Raw genomic sequence first — 22,766 nt, forward strand, 5'->3', positions numbered from 1 at the left:
GAGATAACACAACACTGAATTATTTTTCGGCTGCAAACAGTAGCAGCCTACATTTCTATACAAAGCCTTTGAAAATATGTAAACTAACACCACTTTCTTTTGGTGGCGTCATTGCATGTGCTAAGCAGACAGATAGTATGACAGCCTTATAAAAATTATATTTAAAAGGAGTGATTACACACTAAGCTTACCTCTTCATACCAGTAAGTGATATTCCCTCTGGGGCCACAATTCTATGCATGCACTGAAAAGTGCAACCAGGCAATGAGGAGACAGCAATAATCTTTGCTAAACCCACACCCAGGAAAAGCCCTCCCTGAACAATAGCTCACCCACATTGCAAAAAGCCTTCTCAAGCAAATATTCTATCCAGTCACCTCCGATGCAGACACTTCCTATTTCTCTCCTCTCTTTCGGTACGCACTCAAAAGCTAAAACAAATTACTTAGTAAAATGGGTGCAAAACAACTATATATAAACCATATCTTCTAGACTTCACTTAACAGCAGTCAGGTGCCTGAAGAGCGAACCACCACTGATGCACTGAGCAAAGGGGCAAACACTCAAAATGTTGACCAACAGCGAGCTAGAAGAAAAAGGAGTTAACCTATAAGTGCTACTCAAATCAGAAATCCATCTCCAGAGACTTGTATTTTCCCTTTTCTACCATGCATAAGGTCAGCAGGATTTCTGAAGAAGATTTCCATTGGAATCTACTGGTACATCCCTAAACACTGATGCAACGACTCGTCAAACCAATGAAGAATGATCCTGGTTTAGACAAGCTGCTAACAAGGATAGACATTTCCATCAGTACGATCCCGTACGTGCCGGATGAGGAGCTCCAGTTTTGCCCCTCGTGGGATGCATCTGTAAATGTCGTCACAAGCAGCAGTTACAATTACTGACCATGAAAGACACCAGTAACTATTTTTATGATCAGTCGAGTTTTTTTCATTTACCATTCCATTTTACTTGGGCTACTCTCACACCAGCGGCAAAGAACTCCGGCAGGCTGCTCTGGCGTGTGAACAGCCTGTCGGATCTGTGCTGCCACTAGAGCATGCGTGCCCCCGGACTGCCACTCCAGCCCCATTGACTATAATGTATTCCGGGGGCACACGTGCACTAGCGGCAGCACGGATCCGACAGACTTGTTCACCCACCAGAACAGCCTGCCGGAGTTACTTGCCGCTAGTGTGAAACTACAATTAAATTGGCCAATCATCATTAAGATTGCAGGGAAATTGTGGCGATATACGGCCACTATACACGAACCGTACGGCTTAGGTAATATACAGTCTCTCAGTATACAATGCATTTAAAGATGGTATGCCCTTAATGCTGCATGGATTTCTTGCCCAGCGTGTCAAAGGGGTTTCATCACACGGTAATGTGTTGCATACTTTCTGCAGCAAAGACTCTTATGTGAAGTTGAAGCCTTCAAGTTAGGCTATGGTGACAGTAGCGTTGTGATCCGACAGCCTGTTCCTGCATAAATGCCGGCTGTCAGACAGACAAAAATTTCTGCATGCAATTAGTTGAATTTGTCCGGCCGAAACCCTGCATATATGCTGGAAAAGCGGCTGGATCCCACGATACAAGGTTGTATCCGGCATTGCCAGATACAGTGAGCTCCAGTACATTGATCCTCAGCCACATCAGGCTACCGGAATTCAAGCGTAACTGAACGGGGCCTAAGAGACACAAGATTGTTCTCATGGTGTATACTGGTAAAGTGGCTTTCCATAAAACTGAAAAAGGTTAGTGCAACAGAAAGAACAAGCAAGAATGTTAAAAAGTCACACTAGTCAGTGAAAGCCTTCAGCTAGGGCAGTGATGGCTAACCTTGGCTCTCCAGCTGTGGTAAAACTACAACTCCCAAGATGCCCCCCTTGCTTGGCTGCTCTCAGAACTCTGTAGAAATAAATGGAGCATGCTGGGAGGTGTAGTTTAACCACAGCTGGGAGTGCCAAGGTTAGCCATCACTGAGCTAGGGAAATAGGGGTGCACATACAACCTCACCCATGATTGACTGCAGTTATTTTAAGCAATGACTGGACTACAAAATAATCAAACTAGGCCTTCATTTTGCCAAGGCCATATCCTTTAAAATGAGAAAACAAGGATAACAAGAACGTGCAATTTACAAGAACACTTAGTAAAACTTGCCAAGTAGAATCCTTAGATAAGCTTGTTCCTCTGCACTTCCAAAAGCACAAACACGATAATACGTTCTAACACTGAAACACTTTTTAGGCTGGGTATGATGGCATTTGCCCACTGTGGTTTTAAGTATTTTACATCGGAATGGTTAGGAAGTCTTAAACCCCCCCCACAAACAATCACAATACTGAGACGTCCTACTGGCACCCCTACTCAGTCACACAACAGCAGAGACCACAAAGTGGCTGCAGCAGTCACATTCTAGTATGGTACATTATTGCTGGCAGCCGGTAAACAAACACTGGCCAGGAGGCTCTGGAGCATGTGCACTGACTTGGCAGGGTATTAAAGTGGTAATTACCGTTTCCTTTTCCCCAGACAACCCTTTTTAAAAAAAAAGCAGGTTATGAACCTCGGGGTTGTCCACCTTTTATTAGGTGGTCGTGTCTACTTTGTAGTGAACTGAGCTATTCACTGAAGAGCTATTCCTATTGAAATGAATGAAAGCATAGGATAGCTGAAAAGCTGATCTGCAGAGGTGTGGGGTGTCAGACCCCACGGATCAGCTAGTGATGCCCTATCCTGAGTATAAACTGTCACTTAACCCCTTAAGGACCGGGCTCATTTTCACCTTAAGGACCAGGCCATTTTTTGCAAATCTGACCAGTGTCACTTTAAGTGCTGATAACTTTAAAACGCTTTGACTTATCCAGGCCATTCTGAGATTGTTTTTTCGTCACATATTGTACTTCATGACACTGGTAAAATAAAGTCAAAAAAATTAATTTTTTTGCATAATAAAATACCTAATTTACCAAAAATTTGGAAAAATTAGCAAATTTCAAAGTTTCAGTTTCTCTACTTCTGTAATACATAGTAATACCCCCAAAAATTGTGATGACTTAACATTCCCCATATGTCTACTTCATGTTTGAATTATTTTGGGAATGATATTTTATTTTTTGGGGATGTTACAAGGCTTAGAAGTTTAGAAGCAAATCTTGAAATTTTTCAGAAATTTACAAAAACCCAATTTTTAGGGACCACTACAGCTCTGAAGTCACTTTGCGAGGCTTACATAATAGAAACCGCCCAAAAATGACCCCATTCTATAAACTACACCCCTCAAGGTATTCAAAACTGATTTTACAAACTCCGTTAACCCTTTAGGTGTTGCACAAGAGTTATTGGCAAATTGGGATGAAATTTGAGAATTTCATTTTTTTGCCTAATTTTCCATTTTAACCCATTTTTTCCACTAACAAAGCAAGGGTTAACAGCCAAACAAGACTGTATCTTTATTGCCCTGACTCTGCTGTTTACAGAAACACCCAATATGTGTCCGTAAACTACTGTACGGCCACACAGCGGGGCGTAGAGTGAAAGGTGCGCCGTATGGTTTTTGGAAGGCAGATTTTGCTGGACAGTTTTTTTGACACCATGTCCCATTTGAAGCCCCCTGATTTACCCCTAGAGTAGAAACTCCATAAAGTGACCCCATCTAAGAAACTATACCCCTCAAGGTATTCAAAACTGATTTTACAAACTTTGTCAACCCTTTAGGTGTTGCACAAGATTTAATGGAAAATAGAGATACAATTTCAAAATTTCACTTTTTTGGCAGATTTTCCATTTTAATATTTTTTTTCCAGTTACAAAGCAAGGGTTAACAGCCAAACAAAACTCATTATTTATGGCCCTGATTCTGTAGTTTACAGAAACACCCCATATGTGGTCGTAAATTGCTGTACGGGCACACAGTAGGGCGCAGAAGGAAAGGAATGCCATACGGTTTTTGGAAGGCAGATTTTGCTGGACAGTTTTTTTGACACCATGTCCCATTTGAAGCCCCCCTGATGCACCCCTAGAGTAGAAACTCCAAAAAAGTGACCCCATCTAAGAAACTACACCCCTCAAGGTATTCAAAACTGATTTTACAAACTTTGTCAACCCTTTAGATGTTGCACAAGATTTAATGGAAAATAGAGATACAATTTCAAAATTTCACTTTTTTGGCAGATTTTCCATTTTTATATTTTTTTTCCAGTTACAAAGCAAGGGTTAACAGCCAAACAAAACTCATTATTTATGGCCCTGATTCTGTAGTTTACAGAAACACCCCATATGTGGTCGTAAACTGCTGTACGGGCACACGGCAGGGCACAGAAGGAAAGGAATGCCATACGGTTTTTGGAAGGCAGATTTTGCTGGACAGTTTTTTTGACACCATGTCCCATTTGAAGCCCCCCTGATGCACCCCTAGAGTAGAAACTCCAAAAAAGTGACCCCATCTAAGAAACTACACCCCTCAAGGTATTCAAAACTGATTTTACAAACTTTGTCAACCCTTTAGGTGTTGCACAAGATTTAATGGAAAATAGAGATACAATTTCAAAATTTCACTTTTTTGGCAGATTTTCCATTTTAATATTTTTTTTCCAGTTACAAAGCAAGGGTTAACAGCCAAACAAAACTCATTGTTTATGGCCCTGATTCTGTAGTTTACAGAAACACCCCATATGTGGTCGTAAACTGCTGTACGGGCACACGGCAGGGCGCAGAAGCAAAGGAATGCCATACGGTTTTTGGAAGGCAGATTTTGCTGGACAGTTTTTTTGACACCATGTCCCATTTGAAGCCCCCCTGATGCACCCCTAGAGTAGAAACTCCAAAAAAGTGACCCCATTTTAGAAAGTACGGAATAGGGTGGCAGTATTGTTGGTACTAGTTTAGGGTACATATGATTTTTGGTTGCTCTATATTACACTTTTTGTGCGGCAAGGTAACAAGAAATAGCTTTTTTGGCACGTTTTTTTTTTTGTTATTTACAACATTCATCTGACAGGTTAGATCATGTGGTAATTTTATAGAGCAGGTTGTCACGGACGCGGCGATACCTAATATGTATACAATTTTTTTTATTTATGTAAGTTTTATACAATAACTTCATTTTTAAAACCAAAAAATTGTTTAGTGTCTCCATAGTCTAAGAGCCATAGTTTTTACAGTTTTTGGGCGATTATCTTGAGTAGGGTCTAATTTTTTGCGGGATGAGATGACGGTTTGATTGGCACTATTTTGGGGTGCATATGACTTTTTGATCGCTTGCTATTACACTTTTTGTGACGTAAGATGGCAAAAAATTGCTTTTTTTACACTTTTTTTTTCTTTTTTTTTTACGGTGCTCACCTGAGGGGTTAGGTCATGTGATAATTTTATAGAGCCGGTCGATACGGACGCGGCGATACCTAATATGTATACTTTATTTTTATTTATAAAAGTTTTACACAATTATTTTATTTTTGAAACAAAAAAAATCATGTTTTAGTGTTTCCATAGTCTAAGAGCCATAGTTTTTTCAGTTTTTGGGCGATTATCTTGAGTAGGGTCTCATTTTTTGCGGGATGAGATGACGGTTTTATTGGTACTATTTTGGCGTACATGCGACTTTTTGGATCACTTTTATTACCTTTTTTGGGAAGTAAGGTGGGCAAAATTTCAATTTTCTCATAGTTTTTTTTTTTTTTTTTTTTATGGCGTTCACCGTGCGGGGAAAGTAACATGACCGTTTTATAGATCAGGTCGTTACGGACGCGGCGATACCTAATATGTGTAGTGTATTTTTTTATTTTTATTTTTATTCAGTGATAAATGTTTTTTTATTTTATCTTAACTTTTTTCACTTTTTTTAAAAAAAATTGGACCCAGACCCACTTGGTTCTTGAAGATCCAGTGGGTCTGATGTCTGTAAAATACAGTACAGAAACTATATAGGTTTCTGCACTGTATTTTACTTACACTGAACAGATCTATGCTTTCAGCACAGATCTGTTCAGCACCATGGACAGCAGGACGCCTGAGCAGGCGTCCTGTTGCCATGGGAACCTTCCCCGTCTGTCACAACTTCGCAGACGGGGAAGGGTGAGGACGGGGCTTCGGGGGGCTCTCTGGGGGCTCTCTCCCTCTCCCATCGGGGGGCTGCAAAGGCACAGCAGCCCCCCGATCGGAGAGGGAGGGAGCTCCTTGCGCTGTTAACCTTTTCCATACAGCGGTCCGTACGGACCGCTGCATGGAAAGGGTTAAACGGCTGACATCGCATCACCGATGTCAGCCGTTTATACCAGGGTGCCAGCAATGTGCTGGCACCCTGGTATAACCCACTAGACGCCAACGATTATGCAATGGGAGGCGGGCGGGGGATCGCGATCCCGCCTGCCGCACCGCCCGCCTCCCGCAACGCCCCCACTGCCTGCGACACCCCCCCTGCACCACCCGCCGCCATCAAATCATGCAGGGGTGCAGGGGGGGGTGCGCAATATTGATTTTAGGCACTCTGAAGTTTCTGATCCCCGCGGTCAGGGACCGCGGGGATCAGAAACGGCAAAAAGCGCAGCAAACCGCAGGTCTGAATTGACCTGCGGTTTGCTGCGATCGCCGACACGGGGGGGTCAAATGACCCCCCCTGCATTGTTACGGGATGCCGGCTGAATGATTTCAGCCGGCGTCCCGTTCCGATTAACCCCCGCGGCGCCGGAATGCAGATTTTAAGTCAGGACGTACCGGTACATCCTCGGTCCTTAAGGACTCGGGAAATAGGGCGTACCGGTACGTCCTCGGTCCTTAAGGGGTTAATAAATCAGACCATCTACTTTTATGCCAAATCCAGGCATTTCAGAGCTATCAAAACAGTAGTGCATGGGGAAAAGAATCAGAAATGTTAGATTTCAAATGGTATCTGGCAGCAACCTATCCCCCCTTCCCTATTACTATATCCATGCTTATTGTGAAGTCACAAGAATAACCGTTTCTAACACCTATCCCAAGTATATGGCTGGCTTTAAAGTTCTGTAACTGCAGCTCAACAAGTTCTGCATTGACATGATTCATCAGACTTGGGTCAGAATTTTGCTTCTGTTCTAAAGATCTTTAGTCTTATTTGTCACTCAGCATAATAGGCGTTTTATATAACTCCAGAATAACAGATCTGCCCCATAGTTTCGGCACTTAAAATGTACACCATTTACAGCAGCCTCTAATCTATATTCGCTAGGCCATACATCCGTATACATCACACTACCACTTATCCCGCTGCACAGCAGAAGACCTCCAGGTGCCCATCAGTAGGTTATGGCGATCATTCAGCAGCGTGCGCACGGCCAGTTGTGTGGATGGGGCCACTCCTTTTATATTGATGGCCTAACCTCAGAACAGGCCATCAATAGTCATATGGTGGAGGTCTGACACCCCAAACCCCGGTCAATCAGCTGTTCAGGAGTAGTTTTGAGGCTGGAACTATGCAGCTCCGTCTATTGTGTAGAGGACGGAGCTGGATACTGTCAATCAGTATAGGATACGCCAGCAATATAAAAGGAGTAAACAACCCTTTTTAAAGGGGTTTTCTGGTAATTTAAGAAAGTGCCCACAGTCTCCTGCTTTCTCCATCTTCCATCCCTGCACGGTTTACATCCGGCAGTGCATGGGTATGGTCACATGCGCGGCTCCAGTGGCGACACGCTGCTTGTGGCCTCATCACTAGTCATTGACTGGAGTGATAAGTGTGACCATGCCGACACACTAACAGATGCACAAAGTGCGCGGACTGGGAGATGGTCGAAATGTCCCCCCATTAGCTTTATTAGCTATCTAATGCCACAAAGCTGCCAAAGTTGCCCAATAGCCGTAGCCTGAGCCCAAAAATGCTGCAAACCATTTTGAAGGACATGTCACCACATGAACAGTTTACCTTAATGTGCGGCATCAAGCATGACAAAGCCGCGTGTAATAACACAACTGTGCCAGGCTGGACCATGCCCCACTGAAGAGGAGTCTGAATATATAAATATATAAAATACACATAAATAAGAACATGGCCCAAAACAGAAATAACAGTTTGTGGCGTTCAAATGCCTTGGCATTCCACCGTAGGCCAGATTACATCCTTAAAGTAACCCAAGACATCTGGAATGGCTGATAACATGCCCGATTCAAGATAAAGCAGATTGTAGAACATGTAAACAAGAGGCGGCTTTTAACTGCCACAGCTAAACATTGCCTGAAGTAAATGGCCAGTATCAAGATTCAGGAAGCCTCTGTTCACATCATGCCAATGGAATATGTCGGGGGTATTTCCCAAGGGGTATGCTACTCTATAACCGTTGGTCATCCCAATTTTTTTTTTATATATATCTCAATTTATTATGTCCACATATAACACCCCCTGATGAAGCATGTCAGGTGAATGGTGGCCTTCTGGAATGTTATTAGTTTTAGACTTTTTATGCCTCCCTTCACAGTTCTGAAAAGTTTCTAGAACAGGGTAATGAACAGTTAAAAAAAATGTGACAAATTTATTAAAGAAGCATGCAGAAATTATTGGTGCAGCCAATGGGGGCTGCTTTGGGTTGTTACTTTGAGAATGGTGTTTAGATGAGGTCTACTGACATGCCTGACACAAACACATCAAATGCTCCTGACCTTAAAACGTGCATCTCCCATACTCCGGAACTCACTACCCCAGCACATCAGACTCTCCCCCAAAATCAACTGAAAACCCACCTCTTCAGGAAAGCCTACCACCTGAAATAAGCATGCTGCCACAGCACAGCCAGATGGGCAGCTTCCCCCCCCCCTTCCATTGTAGATTGGAAGCCCTTGTGGGCAGGTTCCGCTCCCCCTCTGTACCAGTTTATTCGTTTTACGTTTATTGTATTTTTTTTTTTTTTTATTATGTATGTGTAATTCTTTTGATTTACAGTGCCATGGAACTAATGACGCTGTCAAATAATAATAAAATGCTCACAGTCAGTATTAGTAAGCCAAATCCCGGAAGAGGAACAAATCTTTCCATTAGACTTTTCTCTTATCTTTTACTGGTTTTAGTATAATACTGACCAAACACTCTCATTCTACAATAAACCTTGGCAGCACCTTTGTATAAGCCCTACTCCCTATACCAGGGATCAGCAACCTCCGGCACTCCAGCTGTGGTGAAACTACGACTTCCAGCATGCTCCATTCACTTCTCTGGGAGTTCTGAGAACAGCCAAGGAGGTGTGCATGCTGGGAGTTGTAGTTTCACCACAGCTGGAGTGCCGAAGGTTGCTGATCCCTGCCCTATACTAATGTCTCTCTTTACATGTACACAACAAACCCACAAGTAGGGGTGGGCGATATATGCGATATGCACGATATGAATCTGTGCAACGATACAGATTTTGTCCATATCGCATATATCGCTTGACCACGATATGACTACGGAGCGGTAGTGAATTGAAGAAGCTTCTCACCGCTCCGTGGCTCAGCCTCCCGACTCCGCAGTCTGCACCGCGCTGTACTGGAGTGGCCAGGGCCTGTCGCGCACACAGCGTCAGCCCACCCAATGTATGCTGGGAACACAACGCAACACCTGAGGACTGCTGAGATTATTCTGGGGGGGCTGGAGGATCGGGGGGGGGGGGGGGGGTCCTATTTGCAAAGGATGGCCATGGGGCTTGGGAACTGGCTCTGGGGGACAAGGACATGTCTGATGGCAGATGATGGCAAATGCCATGGGGCTTGGGGCTGATGGCACTGGCTCTGGGGGACATGTCTGATGGCAGTTTTGTCATTTGTATTTTTTGTATACATACAGAAGAAAATAATATGTCGCAATATATATTTTAGGCCATATCGCCCACCCCTAAAGTATACTTCGTATTTTGCTAATTTGATCTACTATTTCTGAGTACTCAGGGGAGGTTTTCAGTCATTGATCGCATTCTCTCTGTAAAGATGGCCACTTTAGTCAAAAAGTTGATCAAAACAGACGATTTCAACCAAAACAATAATTTGTCAGGTGAAATTTAACAATGTAGTTAACTACCAGCCAACATGTATACCACCTTTGGTGTGCACACAAGGAATGCTACAGTCACTGATAACACCTACCCTCTGAAAAATGAAATCAGGAAACGCAGGGATTAAAATTAATAAATGACAACTTTTACTGAATCTTTTCCCACAAATATATATCAATCTGCTCAGCTCGTCCTGACCTATAACATGGTGCCTGCAGATTGGCCTGCATTTCGTGGCGACAGGTCCTCTTCAACCTCAGGGAGGATCATTTAACCTCTGTAACACAGAACATTTTATCTGTTCTCCACTCCGATTTACTAATTGCTTCCCATAAAAAATAAAATAAAATAAAAAAAAGTGTAACACACTGACTCATCAATAGGTCTATGGAGGGAAGGATTGTGTCCTTTTGCATCATTTTTCCAACAAGTAGGAATATTTCTGGGTGCCATCAGAAATACAATATTATATAAAATATACATAAAGCCTACCCCTCCTCGAGCATTGGAGCAAGTTGTACAACTTCTATATGTAGAGTATGTTAAGGCCTCCTGCACACGACCATATGGTTTTGCGGTCTGTTTTAAACTGATCAGTTTTTCTGTTTCAGTAGTGTTTCAGTTTTGCCATTTTCCGTTTGTGATCTGTTTTTTGCGGATCGCAAACGGAAACATACAATAATGTTTAATCAGTAAGTACATTAAAAAACTTGGGCTGGGCATAAAATTTTCAATAGATGGTTTTTCAAAAACAGAATGGATACGGAAGCAATACAGATGCATTCAATTTTTTTTGCGGACCCATTGACTTGAATGGAGCCATGGAACGCGATTTGCGGGCAATAATAGGACATGTTCTACGTTTGCACGGAACAGAAATACGGAAACGGAAGGCATACGGAGTACCTTCCGGGATTTTTGCGGATTCATTGAAATGAATCGTTCCGTATACGGTTCGTGTGCAGGAGGCCTAAGAGTGCATTTACACCAACAGATTATCTGACCAATAGTTGGGGTGTAAAAAAAGATGTGTGTAAATGGCCATCTGACCAATGATTAGTCAGAAAATCTGTCAGATAATCTGTTGGTGTAAATGCTCCCTTAGGCCTCTTGCACACAAACTTTTTTTTTTTCCATTTCCGTTCTTGCAAATTCCGTTTGCGAAACCTATCATTTGAATGGTTCCGCAAAAAAAAAAAAAATTATGAATGAACTCCGTATGCATTCCATTTCCGTACATCCGTTCTGCTGAAAGATAGAACTTGTCCTATTATTGCCCGCAAATAACGATCCGTGGCTCCATTGAAGTTAATGGGTCCACAAAAAATAAAGAATGCATACGGAACACATCCATATGTCATTCGTATTCGTTTTTTGCAGATCCATGCCCACTTTGCCCTTGTGTATACTGTTAAAACTAGGGGTGCACCGAAATTTCGGCGGCCGAAAATATCGGCCGAGAATGCACCTAATCTGTTTCTGCCGATATTTTTACATATCGGCCGGAAATAGCGGGGAGGGACTGGGAGGAGGAGCTGGGGGCCGGTGCGTTCACTGTGCTCCGGCCCCCAGCTCCAGTAGTTATAAAATGTTGTACAATTAATAAGGATTCTATTCATGAGGCCCCCCTCTGCAGTATTGCATTCAATACAGCCACATCCTACTCACAGGGCTGTGCTGGCCGGCCGGGCAGACGAGCGGCAGCGTCACGACTGACGTCACATGCCTGCGCCGCCTCCTTCATTCAGAAAGTAGGCCGGGCACATGACGTCAGTTGTGACGCTGCCGCTCCTCTGCCCGGCCGGCCAGCATTAAGATAACAGCCCTGTGAGTAGGATGTGGCTATATTGAATGTTCTACTGCAGAGGGGGCCTCATGAATAGAATGCTTATTAATTGTACAACATTTTATAACTACTGGAGCTGGGGGCCGGAGCACAGTGAACGCACCGGCCCCCAGCTCCTCCTCCCAGTCCCTCCCCGCTATTTTCTATTAATTGTACAATGGGGGGGGGGGGGCTGTGGATGGCACTGTTATGGGGTGGGGGTCTGTGGATGGCACTGTTATGGGGTGGGTGGGGGTCTGTGGATGGCACTGTTATGGGGTGGGTTGGTCTGTGGATGGCACTGTTATGAGGTGGGGGGGTCTGTGGATGGCACTGTTATGAGGTGGGGGGGTCTTTTAAAAGTATTTGGGCAAAAAGGCAGTTTCGGTTTCGGTCAAGGGGTAGCCTGAATTTTCGGTTTCGGACCAGAATTTTCATTTCGGTGCACCCCTAGTTAAAACACATTACTTTAAAAAGTTATGTTTAAGTTTGCGATCCGCATACGGAAACCATCTGGATATTTTTGCGGAACTACGGAACAGAGACAGAAACACAACAGAAACAAAAAACTGAACAACGGATCAGTGAAAAACGGACTGCTAAATAAAAAGCCATACGGTTGTGTGCAAGAGGCCTTAGTCTCATCAGAGTGAGCCACTGATCAAGTTTGACTGACTTTTTTATGTTATGGACTATAAAGTGATGAACTATATAAAAAATAACAGCAGCACTGCATGATCAGAGGCACAAAAGCTGGCTTTTTTCTGTCAGTGCTAGAAAAACAACACGCGTCTAGGAAATAAAACTATATTAAGTCAAATACACATCCAAATTAGCGAATAGCTTCCAAGCAGCGGCGATACAACCCGTACATAATACTAATAAAAATAGCTATCACCTATGAAGGATCATATAGTAAGATGAAAGTGCTGCGTACACTGAAAGTGTCAGCGTGAGCGCAGATCCAAACATTCCCCAAAGCCAACACATGGCTCAAAAGGCTGCATTGTTTAAATGGAGAAATGTCCCTGTGACCGAGGATCAGCTATTCCCCTTCAAAGGGCACCAGCTTTTGTTTGAGATAATTCCAGCATTACTAGATCGGAGACAACTCAACTCTCAAACAGGGATGCAATGCAACCGAAAGTGCTACAGTAAGGGGACTACGATGGAGATGCAACCATATATACAAAAGAAACGTACACAACAAGTGGGGTGGCAGCTACCATACTTAGAAGTCATAAACCATTCATATAGGAGGACAAAACAGAAAATAGACATGTGACTGCATTTCCAATGACGGTACAAGACATCTGGAAATAACACCAGAGAACGTGACACCAACCTTCAAGCTCAGAGCATCAGCAATGGGTATCTTCTCCTCTTGCCAGCTACACCCCAGATGCCAGCTGCTAAACCAGTTAATAGGTTATCATACCTCTACCAACGCCTCCTCTCCACCTCTCTGGATTGAATTTCTTGATGCCCCCAGGAAAGCAGAGGGGAGGAGATGAATTTATTCCTGAAACCTTGGGGATGATGAAGAATAAGAAGTCTCTAGAATGCACTCTCTGGAGTCTTCACACTATTTAGCTGCAATACAGACCCTTCCCAGCTATTGTCCTGCTGCTTTATTTTCCACACTATGGGAATATTTTACAGGAATACAAAAGAGAATCTAGCGCGAGACAGTGTTATGGAGGAGTAAGGGGCGTATCAAAGTGGGGGAGGTGGCTGAGGAGGCTTTGTTTACCATGGATAAAGGAGGGTTTATTTATTTGGATGGAGTTCAGGCTCAGCTGTAACCTGCAGTCCCCAGAGAGGTGGAAGAGGCATAGAATAACCCTGCCATGCAGCACCATGATGGATTGGTGGCAGACGACACATGGCGGCGACAGGCAAATCCATCACATATTAATACATGACTTATTCCAGGGTCTTCATCTTCTCTGAAACTTGCAGTAGCTTCAGTATGTAAGGATAAAACACTGGTGTCACAATGAGAGCAAGGGCGGTCCGCAAACCGCGAATACGGCCACGAGCATCCCGCACTTTCCACAGGTCACATTGTGGAAATGCCTTTCCTTGTCTGCAAAACGGACAAGAACAGGACATGTTTTATAATCTGCGGAATGGCCGCATGCACATAGAAAGCACGCAGATCACATCCAAGTTATGTATGCATTCTTTGTGGGCACATGGCTCTGTATACGATCTGCTATGTTTGTCCACAGCCTAAGATCTGAAAATGACCTGGAATTGCATTCAGGACTTTTCCTATGGTGTATTCCTAAGTTCAATAAATGGATTTTCCAGGACTCCAATATTAATTACCCATCTTCAGTTCAGGTCATCAATATCAGTTCGCTGGGTCCAACGCCAGGCACCCCACGCTGGAAACTATACAGTGGACAGGGTGCTCCATCCGGTGTGCTGGTGTATTACAGCTCAGTTCACTTGGTGGGGTAAAAATGCTAATAAAGAAATTAATTTACATTTTTGCCACAAAAAAGCACTTGCAACAAAACTTGCCACTTTTGTACACCAGAAATCTGAGACACTTCCCAGAGTCTTCTCTGTTACAATCCACTCTGGGCCTTGCTTTCAAAAAACCTGAACAAGAAAACCCAGCCTTACCGGTCAGTGGTTTTAATGTTAAGAGGTTAGCCATCTATTGGGTTTTTTGGCAACACCTCACCTGTTTCCTGGGCAGACCTGCAAAGGGAAACATACTTACCTGCTCACCAACGCGGGTGTTCCTTCGCCTCGGCTGCCTCCCTTAGGTCCCCTGCTGTCAGAATCTGCTTTGATACTGCTGCAGCCAATCTCTGGTTGCAGCTGTGACCTCCTCATCCCCCCACATCAAGTAACCAATTGACAAGACGCAAGAGGAGCAGTGATTAACTGCAGCGGGTCAAAGCGGATGTTGACAGTAGGGGACCTGAGTGAAACAGGAGTGAAGGAGCTGGGCCCTAGCATTGGGGAGCAGGCAAGTAGGCTTCCCTTTGCCAGTCTGCCCAGAAAGTGTTGCTAAAAAAAAAAGGTGGCCAATCCCTTTAAGGCTACTTTCACACTAGCGTTCGGGTTTCCGTTCGTGAGCTCCGTTTGAAGGAGCTCACGAGCGGACCCGAACGCAGCCGTCCAGCCCTGATGCAGTCTGAATGGAGGCGGATCCGCTCAGACTGCATCAGTCTGGCGGCGTTCAGCCTCCGCTCCGCTCGCCTCCGCACGGACAGGCGGACAGCTGAACGCTGCTTGCAGCGTTCGGGTGTCCGCCTGGCCGTGCGGATCCGTCCAGACTTACAATGTAAGTCAATGGGGACGGATCCGTTTGAAGATGCCACAATGTGGCTCAATCTTCAAGCGGATCCGTCCCCCATTGACTTTACATTGAAAGTCTGGACGGATCCGTCCCAGGCTATTTTCACACTTAGCTTTTTTTAGCTAATATAATGCAGACGGATCCGTTCTGAACGGAGCCTCCGTCTGCATTATTATGGGCGGATCCGTTCAGAACGGATCCGCCCGAACGCTAGTGTGAAAGTAGCCTAAGGCTGATCAGAGTATATTAAGACGCAGTCATATGTGGCCATTTCATTCAACTAAAAAATCCCTACACAGCAAAATTAGATGTTCAATCTTTCCCAGCAACCTACTGTAGCTCCACTACTGTCACATGAAGGGTTGACATGAGGTGACATCCCACAATGTGACATGTTGAAAGACAAACAAATCCTAAGCATATTGGAGAGATTTAGACAGAACCTTGGCTAATAAATGTATGTTCTGTCCGGGGCTTCAGTCAGACTCCCGTAAAATAGCCAGACAAAATATCACAGAACAGGAAGAATTTGTGTAGACCACAGCCTCTGTAAAGCCATATCTAAGGCTACTTTCACACTAGCGGCAGGACGGATCCGACAGGCTGTTCACCCTGTCGGATCCATTCTGCTGCTTTTTTGCCGTGCCGCCGCTCTGTCCGCCCATTGACTATAATGGGGACAGGGGCGGAGCTCCGGCGCAACACGGCAGTGCACGGCGAAAGGCCGCCAGACTAAAAGTACTGCATGTTTTGACTTGGCTAAAATCATACAGTGCACGCAACAAACCTATGGAACTCTATACACTTCGGCCATCAACTCCTATTCTACCAAAGATATATTGTAATTATATACATACACACACAGACACCATTGATGGATCCGTTTACCACAGGCTCATGCAGGTTTCCAATAAAATAAAAAAAGAAAGTACATTTCTTCAGAGCTGATTATGAGGCTTATCCGGCAGTAGGGACAAGTGGCATGATGTACAAGAGCAGGGTTGAATTGTGGCACTTTTCCTGGACCTGTGGATTTGGCTAGCACGGCCTATACATGCATCTGCAGCAGCGCCATCTCTGAACCTGCTCCTCCGGCCGGGTACATCGCTTCCTCAACAGGAAATAAACAGTTGCACGATGTGTGTAATCTTGTGACATCAACTTCTGTGACACCGTCTGAATACTTCAAAGCATCTATAAGACCCTAGGTTTCTCCCGGAGCAGGGATGGAAAACCACAACTCCCACCATGCCCTACTGTAGGCAGTCCGGGCATGCTGGGAGTTGTAGTTTTGCAACAGCTGGAGCGCCACAGGTTAGCCATCCCTGCACTAGAGGATTAAACCAGCATGGACAGCGAGCAGTCCTCATGGAAACCGCATACAGGCGATACGCTGGGAGGAGAAGGTCACAGTAAGGCTACTTTCACACTTGCGCTGTTAATTCCGTAAACGGATCAGTTTTGATTCTGCACATCAGAATGCATCCGTTCCGTTAGAATGTGGTTGTACCAAATCAAAACAGAAAAAAAACAGATCCGGCACGAAATACCTTGAAAGTCAAATGGGTGACAAATCGTTTTTTTAGGCTCCTAAAAAAAAAAAAAAAAAAAAAAAAAACACGATCCGTCACCATTGACTTACATTGTTTTCAGTGCCGGGTCAGTTTTTGTGACCGGACAAAAAACTTTAGCTTTCCCCCCAATATTATGAATTGTAATCATTGGTGGCGCAGTGCGTCCCATCCCCCCCAGTATTATAATAATTGGTGGCAGTGGCCCACCTCATTGGTGGTGCAGTGGCAGTTCCGAACGAAGCCCCAGCAGTGAAGTCGCGGGGCTCCGTTCGGTTACCATGGCAGCCAGGATGTTACTGAAGCCCTGGCTGCCATGGTAACCTCCCTGCTGCTGTGTGTACTATGCACAGGGCAGCAGGGAGAGTGTGAAGTCCTGTTCACAGTAATAGAGCTCTATCAGGGTGAGGCCTCATGCACAGCGCGGTTCCTGGCATTATGGACCGCAATTTGCAGGCCCCAATGCACAGGCAATGTCAGTGCACAGGCCAGGACGGATCGAGACCCATTCAACTTGAATAGGTCCATGATCCGTCTGCACCGCAAAAAATATAACACTTTTTTTTTGCGGTTCGGAGGCACAGACAGAAACACCACGTGAATGGGGCAATACGGCCATGGGCGGGCAACGGCCTGAATAGGACAAGGGTTCTAGCCCCTAAGGAGGCTAATAACTAGTAAATAAAAAGTAAAATGAAAAGTAAAAAAAAAATATATATATATATTAAGTTTAAATCACCCCCTTTTCCCAATTTCACATATAAAACAATAAACAAACATATTACATATCTCCACGTCCGAAAAGTCCAAACTATAAAAAAATATCTCCTATGCGGTAAACTCTGTAACAGAAAAAAATTATGATAAAAACCGGGTGATTTGCAATTTTTTAGTCACCTTGTCCCGTCCCCGTCCCCCCCCAAAAAAAAAAAAATAGGACAGGACTGTTCTATTATGGGCCGGACGTACCATAAAATGCGTAATGCACGCAGCTTTTTTGGTGCTTTATTTTTTTCGTGTGGTATCAAGTATCGCAATACTTTTTTATTTTAAAATCTAAATCAAAATTTTGGTTTGGTAACAACCCTACACACATGGACATTTCCCATACGGGAGGTTCCCATGGCAACCAATCAGCTTTCTATTTCCCAAAGTGTCTCTGTAAGGGTACTTTCACACTTGCGGCAGAGGATTCCGGCAATCTTGACGCAAACGGATGCATTTGTGAGAAGGATTTGGACGCGGATCCGTCTGACAAATGCATTGCAATATCGTATCCGTCTTTCCAGTGTCATCCGGAAAAACTGATCCGGTATTAATTTTTTTTTTGCATTAAAGGTCTGCACATATGCAGACCGGAAAGCCAGATCCGTTTTGCCGGAACACTTAATGCCGGATCCGGCACGAATACACTTCAATGTAAATTAATGCCGGATCTAGTATTCCGGCAAGTGTTCAGTATTTTTGGGCGGAGAGAAAACTGCAGCATGCTGCAGTATTTTCTCCGTCCAAAAAACGTAAGAGGGACTGAACTGATGCATCCTGAACGGATTGCTCTCCATTCAGAATGCATTAGGATAAAACTGGTATTGAGCCCCTAGGACGGAACGCAATACCGGAAAACGTTAACGCTAATGTGAAGGTACCCTAACACGAGAGATGGAATCTGATTGGTTACTACATGTGGGAAATACACGTATACCGCATTTTATTGGGGTTTTACACCCTTTAGAAATTCGATAGATCATCAATATCAGATTGGGAGCTGTACTGCAGTACCCCAGCATGGCCACCAGTGGACGGGACCTTCTGTCTCCAGCTCCATCCACGGTCTCCAATGCTGTCGTCAGGGCCGGCGTCATAACCCGGCATTCCTGGGCAAGTGCCGGGGCCCAATGCTCCTGGGGGGGCCCACTGAGCTGCTATGAGCACTTCCATCAATACAGATGGGAGCTCTCACTGCTGTCATTTCACTTACGCAGTACCCCTTTGGTGGGCCCTCTGAGCTGCAGAGACTCAGAACACGCCCCCTCTACACAGGGCACATGCTGCCTGAGGAGAGAGACCGCAGGGCTGGAGCAGAGAAGTGTGAAGACAGTCTGTGAGTGAGTCTGCACTGTGACTGTCTCTTGTCTGTGGGACAGAAGGGGGGACTCTTCGATCTGCTGCTGCTTCATTCTATTTAGTTGTGTTACTGTTTCATTAAGCAGTTTGCCTGCATGGCCATAACTGTATCCCCTTCCATGCCCACACCACTTTTTTTTACACCTGGCATGAGCGGGAAAAGATACAGATTGCGGTGCTAAGGACCTTTGTGCCACAATCTGTGTAAGAAATACGCCTAATATAGACGTATTTCTATATAATAAATGACCCCCTAATTGTATTATTATTCGGGGGTAGGGATAATATCATTATATTATATAGATTCTAGTGTATTATACTGTGCCCTGTATTTCCCAGTAGAAATTTATCCTTGGGAAACACAGTCCTCATCCCTGACCACCAGGACCAGGTAGTGCTCTGTCAGTACATGGCGGCCTCCCCTCTCCGCCACGCTGCTCCGCTGTGTACTGGTGCTTATTCTGACACTAGGGCTCGGTTCACATCCCATTTGTGCCATCCATTTAATGTATACCAAAAATGTATGCGTTAACAGATGCCTCAGACTGATGCCGTACAGTGGCGTCCGTTCACCATACAGTTCCATGGTAAAAAAACGTATGCATTTTTTACTTGACTCTACAGGATACAAAAACGTGGAGTGCTGCACATTTGTATACATCAAACCGATAGGAAAAACGTGATGTGAACACACATTGGGGGGGGGGTACTAAAAATTTTCTGTGGGGCCCAGTCAGTTCTAGCTACATCACTGCACATCTCCTTCTCTCCTCCAGGCCTGGCTCACTGCTGCAGCGGGCCGGAGGAGAGAAGGAGCGCAGGGAGCTGCGGTTAGAGATGGACAGGACCGCCAGCTCCCCTGCTCTCCAGCAATGATAGGTATGTGAGGGGGCCACTGGGGGGTCATCCATCACACTGTGAGGGCCCCTTACACAGTATAATGACTCCCAGTGCCCCCCATTTAGTATAATGATCCCCATTGACCCTCCATTTAGCATACTGACCACCAGAGCCCCCATTAAATATAATAACCCCTCGTGCCCCCTCCATACAGTATAACCCCCAGTGTGGGGGCGACTGGGGGTCATTATTCTGAATGGAGGGTCACTGTGGGGTCATTATACTGTGAGGGCCCTTTACATAGTATAATGACCCCCAGTGTCCCCCATTTAGTAATGATCACCAATGACCCTTCATTCAGTATAAAAAAACCCAGAGCCCCCTCCATACAGTATTCGCCCTAGGGCCCACATGAACCTGGAGCCGGCCCTGGCTGTCGGCTGCTGAAAAGAGCAGATCACTGATCGGATATTCATCAATATCTGAAGGGTGGAAACCCCCTTTAACTTTGCTCATCTCTAATTTGAAAAATTGCAAATCAAAATTATTCAAAATCTATCTCCTGGAGCACCAAGGGGCTGGCCACACTACTCAAGACACTGCCCTAAGACCCCCAGACATCTGCACTGGCGCTCTCGATCTCTGGGTACACCTGGAGGTGGAGGAGGTGCTCCGACCTGAACAAATTCGATTTGATAGAATCCATTCACTCATCTCCATTTTTAATAAATCTCTCAGTCTTTGGCCTCATGCACACGGCAGTTTGTTTCCGCGCCCGTTCCGACGATTTTAGCGTTTCAGATGCGGACCCATTCAGTTCTATGGAGCCGTTGAAAATGCGGATAGTCCACCGGTATACGCGTCGGTGGTTCCAGTCAGTCCAAAAAAATATAACCTCTCCTATTCTTGTCCGCAAAAAACTATTAGCGGACCCATTCAAGTCAACGGGACAGCAAAAAAAATATGCAACGGACAACGGATCCCCAATTTGCGGACCGCAAAAAAACTGTTGTGTGCATGAGGCCATTCGCAAATGAGAACTGCAAATGGTAACGCAGCTTACTGTGTGAACATAGCCTATAAATAAAGCATTCTTCCACTGATTTTTTTATGAATCCTGTCCACTTGTTGGTGCACAGGAGAAGACAGCGCAGTGTGACAGCCTTAGTACCACACGGCTCCACATAAGCCTAGCCGGTCTTTATTACTGGGCTCAGTAGCCATGTTACGGCAGGTCTAGCGATAACACACAAGGGGCGGGAAATCAGCAGCAGCGGTCACAGCACACCGCACAGCATCACCTCACACACACCAGTACATACGGGTCTCAGAAGTGGCTGGGCCCCGGTTTGCCGCGCTTCGCTGTAGCCCACGTGATCTCCGCACCTCTACCTCCGCCGCCAAGCAACAAGCGATTCGCGCCCCCGGCCAGTAAACACTGGAGTAGACGCTTATTGGCCGGGGTCTGTTCATTACTAGAGGGGCGTCACTACCGAGCCATTGTGTGAAGCGGAGGGGTGGGAGATTACCTGCAACAGCCATGTTTATTGGGGGGGACCTATATATAGAGACATTAGTTTGTGTGAAGGGGACTTTATGCTATCAGCCATGTTGAGAAACATTCACTCCCACGTAAACATGTCAGTGTTCAGGTGGCTGGCCGACTGCACGAGCAGCAGGTTAATCTCCGCCAGCCCGGAGCTTGTCCTCTACTGCCGCCACTCGGAGACTCTAGGAACTGCACCACCTATTGCGTTATCCATCTAATCTGGCGCCATTATACAGTCAGCTGGTAAATCGTCACGCGATATGACCATTGTGTATACGTGTAATGAGCAAAGATGAAGTACGGTACTCACCAGCAGCAGCAGGGCACAGGAGATTGGGTCAGGACAGGTGCATGAAAAGACAAAAATATATGGTTAATACAAATATTCCTCACAAAGATGTAACAACATTGATGCAGCAAACATGATTATCAGTTCAGTCAAAAGTGCATACGAGAGTCCTTACATACATGATATTTTAATTTTTTTGTGGTAAAAAAAACTTCAAACACATTTTTACCCACTGGTGTTTGGGGTCATTTACTAAGGGCCAGTTCAAGCTTAAAAATCAGCACGGAATCCACAGGTCTTTTTACACAACCAATAGAAATATATGGATCCACAGAGTATCACCAAAAATACAAGTACAAAAAATGAATAATTAAATAATTTATTTGGTGATACTCTGTGGATCAATATTTTGCAATCGGATATTCAGCGCCGATTCCGCCCCAAGATAGGGCGTACTGCTTCTTTTTTACATGTGTAAAAAAAAAAATTAAATGCCGTTTCCTATTAAAATGAATGGGAGGCTGTTTTGGAGCAGATTTTGAGGCAAAAACACTCCAAAATCAGTGCCAAAAAAACTAAGTGTGAACTGGCCCTGACTAACTTTTTACACTAGTTTTATATTCTTGCTAAATTGCCTTAAGATTCAGCTAATTAGGAGCATGTATGACAATGTGCCTGCCATAAAAACTACTCCAGCCCCTGACTGGAGCTTCCAGGAGTAAGGGTCCATTCACACGCCCGTGGAATGGGTCCACATCCATTCCACAATATCCGGAACGGGTGCGGACCCATTCATTCATTCTCAATGGGGAAGGAATGGATGCGGAGAGCCCGATCTTCCAGCTCCGGAAAAAAAATAGAACATGTCCTATTCTTGTCCGCAATTGCTGACCGGGTGTATTGCGGATCCTTAATGTTAGTAAGTTTTTCAGATTCCCCGACATGTCCCAATTCCGCCCAACTGTCGAACACAGGGTAAAACTGGCCATGCCACTAAATATTGTCGCATGGCCAGTCAAAAAATAAGAGACTTTTTTATGACTAAGTTCCTTAAAGGGGTTCTCCAGGAATTAAGAAAATGTCTGGGGAGCAATCATCAGGGGAAATAAAATGTCTGCTGCCCTATTAGTACACACAAAACCTGTCCTAATCACACAGCAGAACAAGTTACTTCACAACACTGAGGTAAAGAGCTGCCTCATCCTCCTCTCCTACTTGTCGGGGATGATGATCCTGAATACAGCT

The 22,766-nt window shown here is 44.8% G+C and overlaps 1 protein-coding gene across 11 annotated transcripts in view; it reads right to left on the reverse strand.

Moving 5' to 3' along the window:
* Positions 1–22,766, reverse strand: part of LOC122933105 (protein 4.1-like) — a 183,619-nt gene that overhangs the window by 107,374 nt on the left and 53,479 nt on the right. The window contains exon 1 of one of the 11 annotated variants that reach the window (XM_044287882.1): positions 21,006–21,105. The exons of 6 other annotated variants lie outside the window; for them this stretch is intronic. Coding sequence is in view for 2 of the 5 variants with exons in the window: in XM_044287878.1 (XP_044143813.1) it covers positions 192–241 (50 nt within the window). In the remaining 3 variants the exon portion in view is untranslated. Of the gene's footprint in view, positions 1–191; positions 294–13,171; positions 13,309–16,005; positions 16,212–20,995; positions 21,106–22,766 lie in introns of those variants that run through there. 4 more of the 11 variants (XM_044287881.1, XM_044287884.1, XM_044287883.1 and 1 more) reach the window with 4 other exon arrangements.

The sequence above is a fragment of the Bufo gargarizans genome, chromosome 3 (genome assembly GCF_014858855.1).
Source record: "Bufo gargarizans isolate SCDJY-AF-19 chromosome 3, ASM1485885v1, whole genome shotgun sequence".
NCBI lineage: Eukaryota > Metazoa > Chordata > Amphibia > Anura > Bufonidae > Bufo > Bufo gargarizans.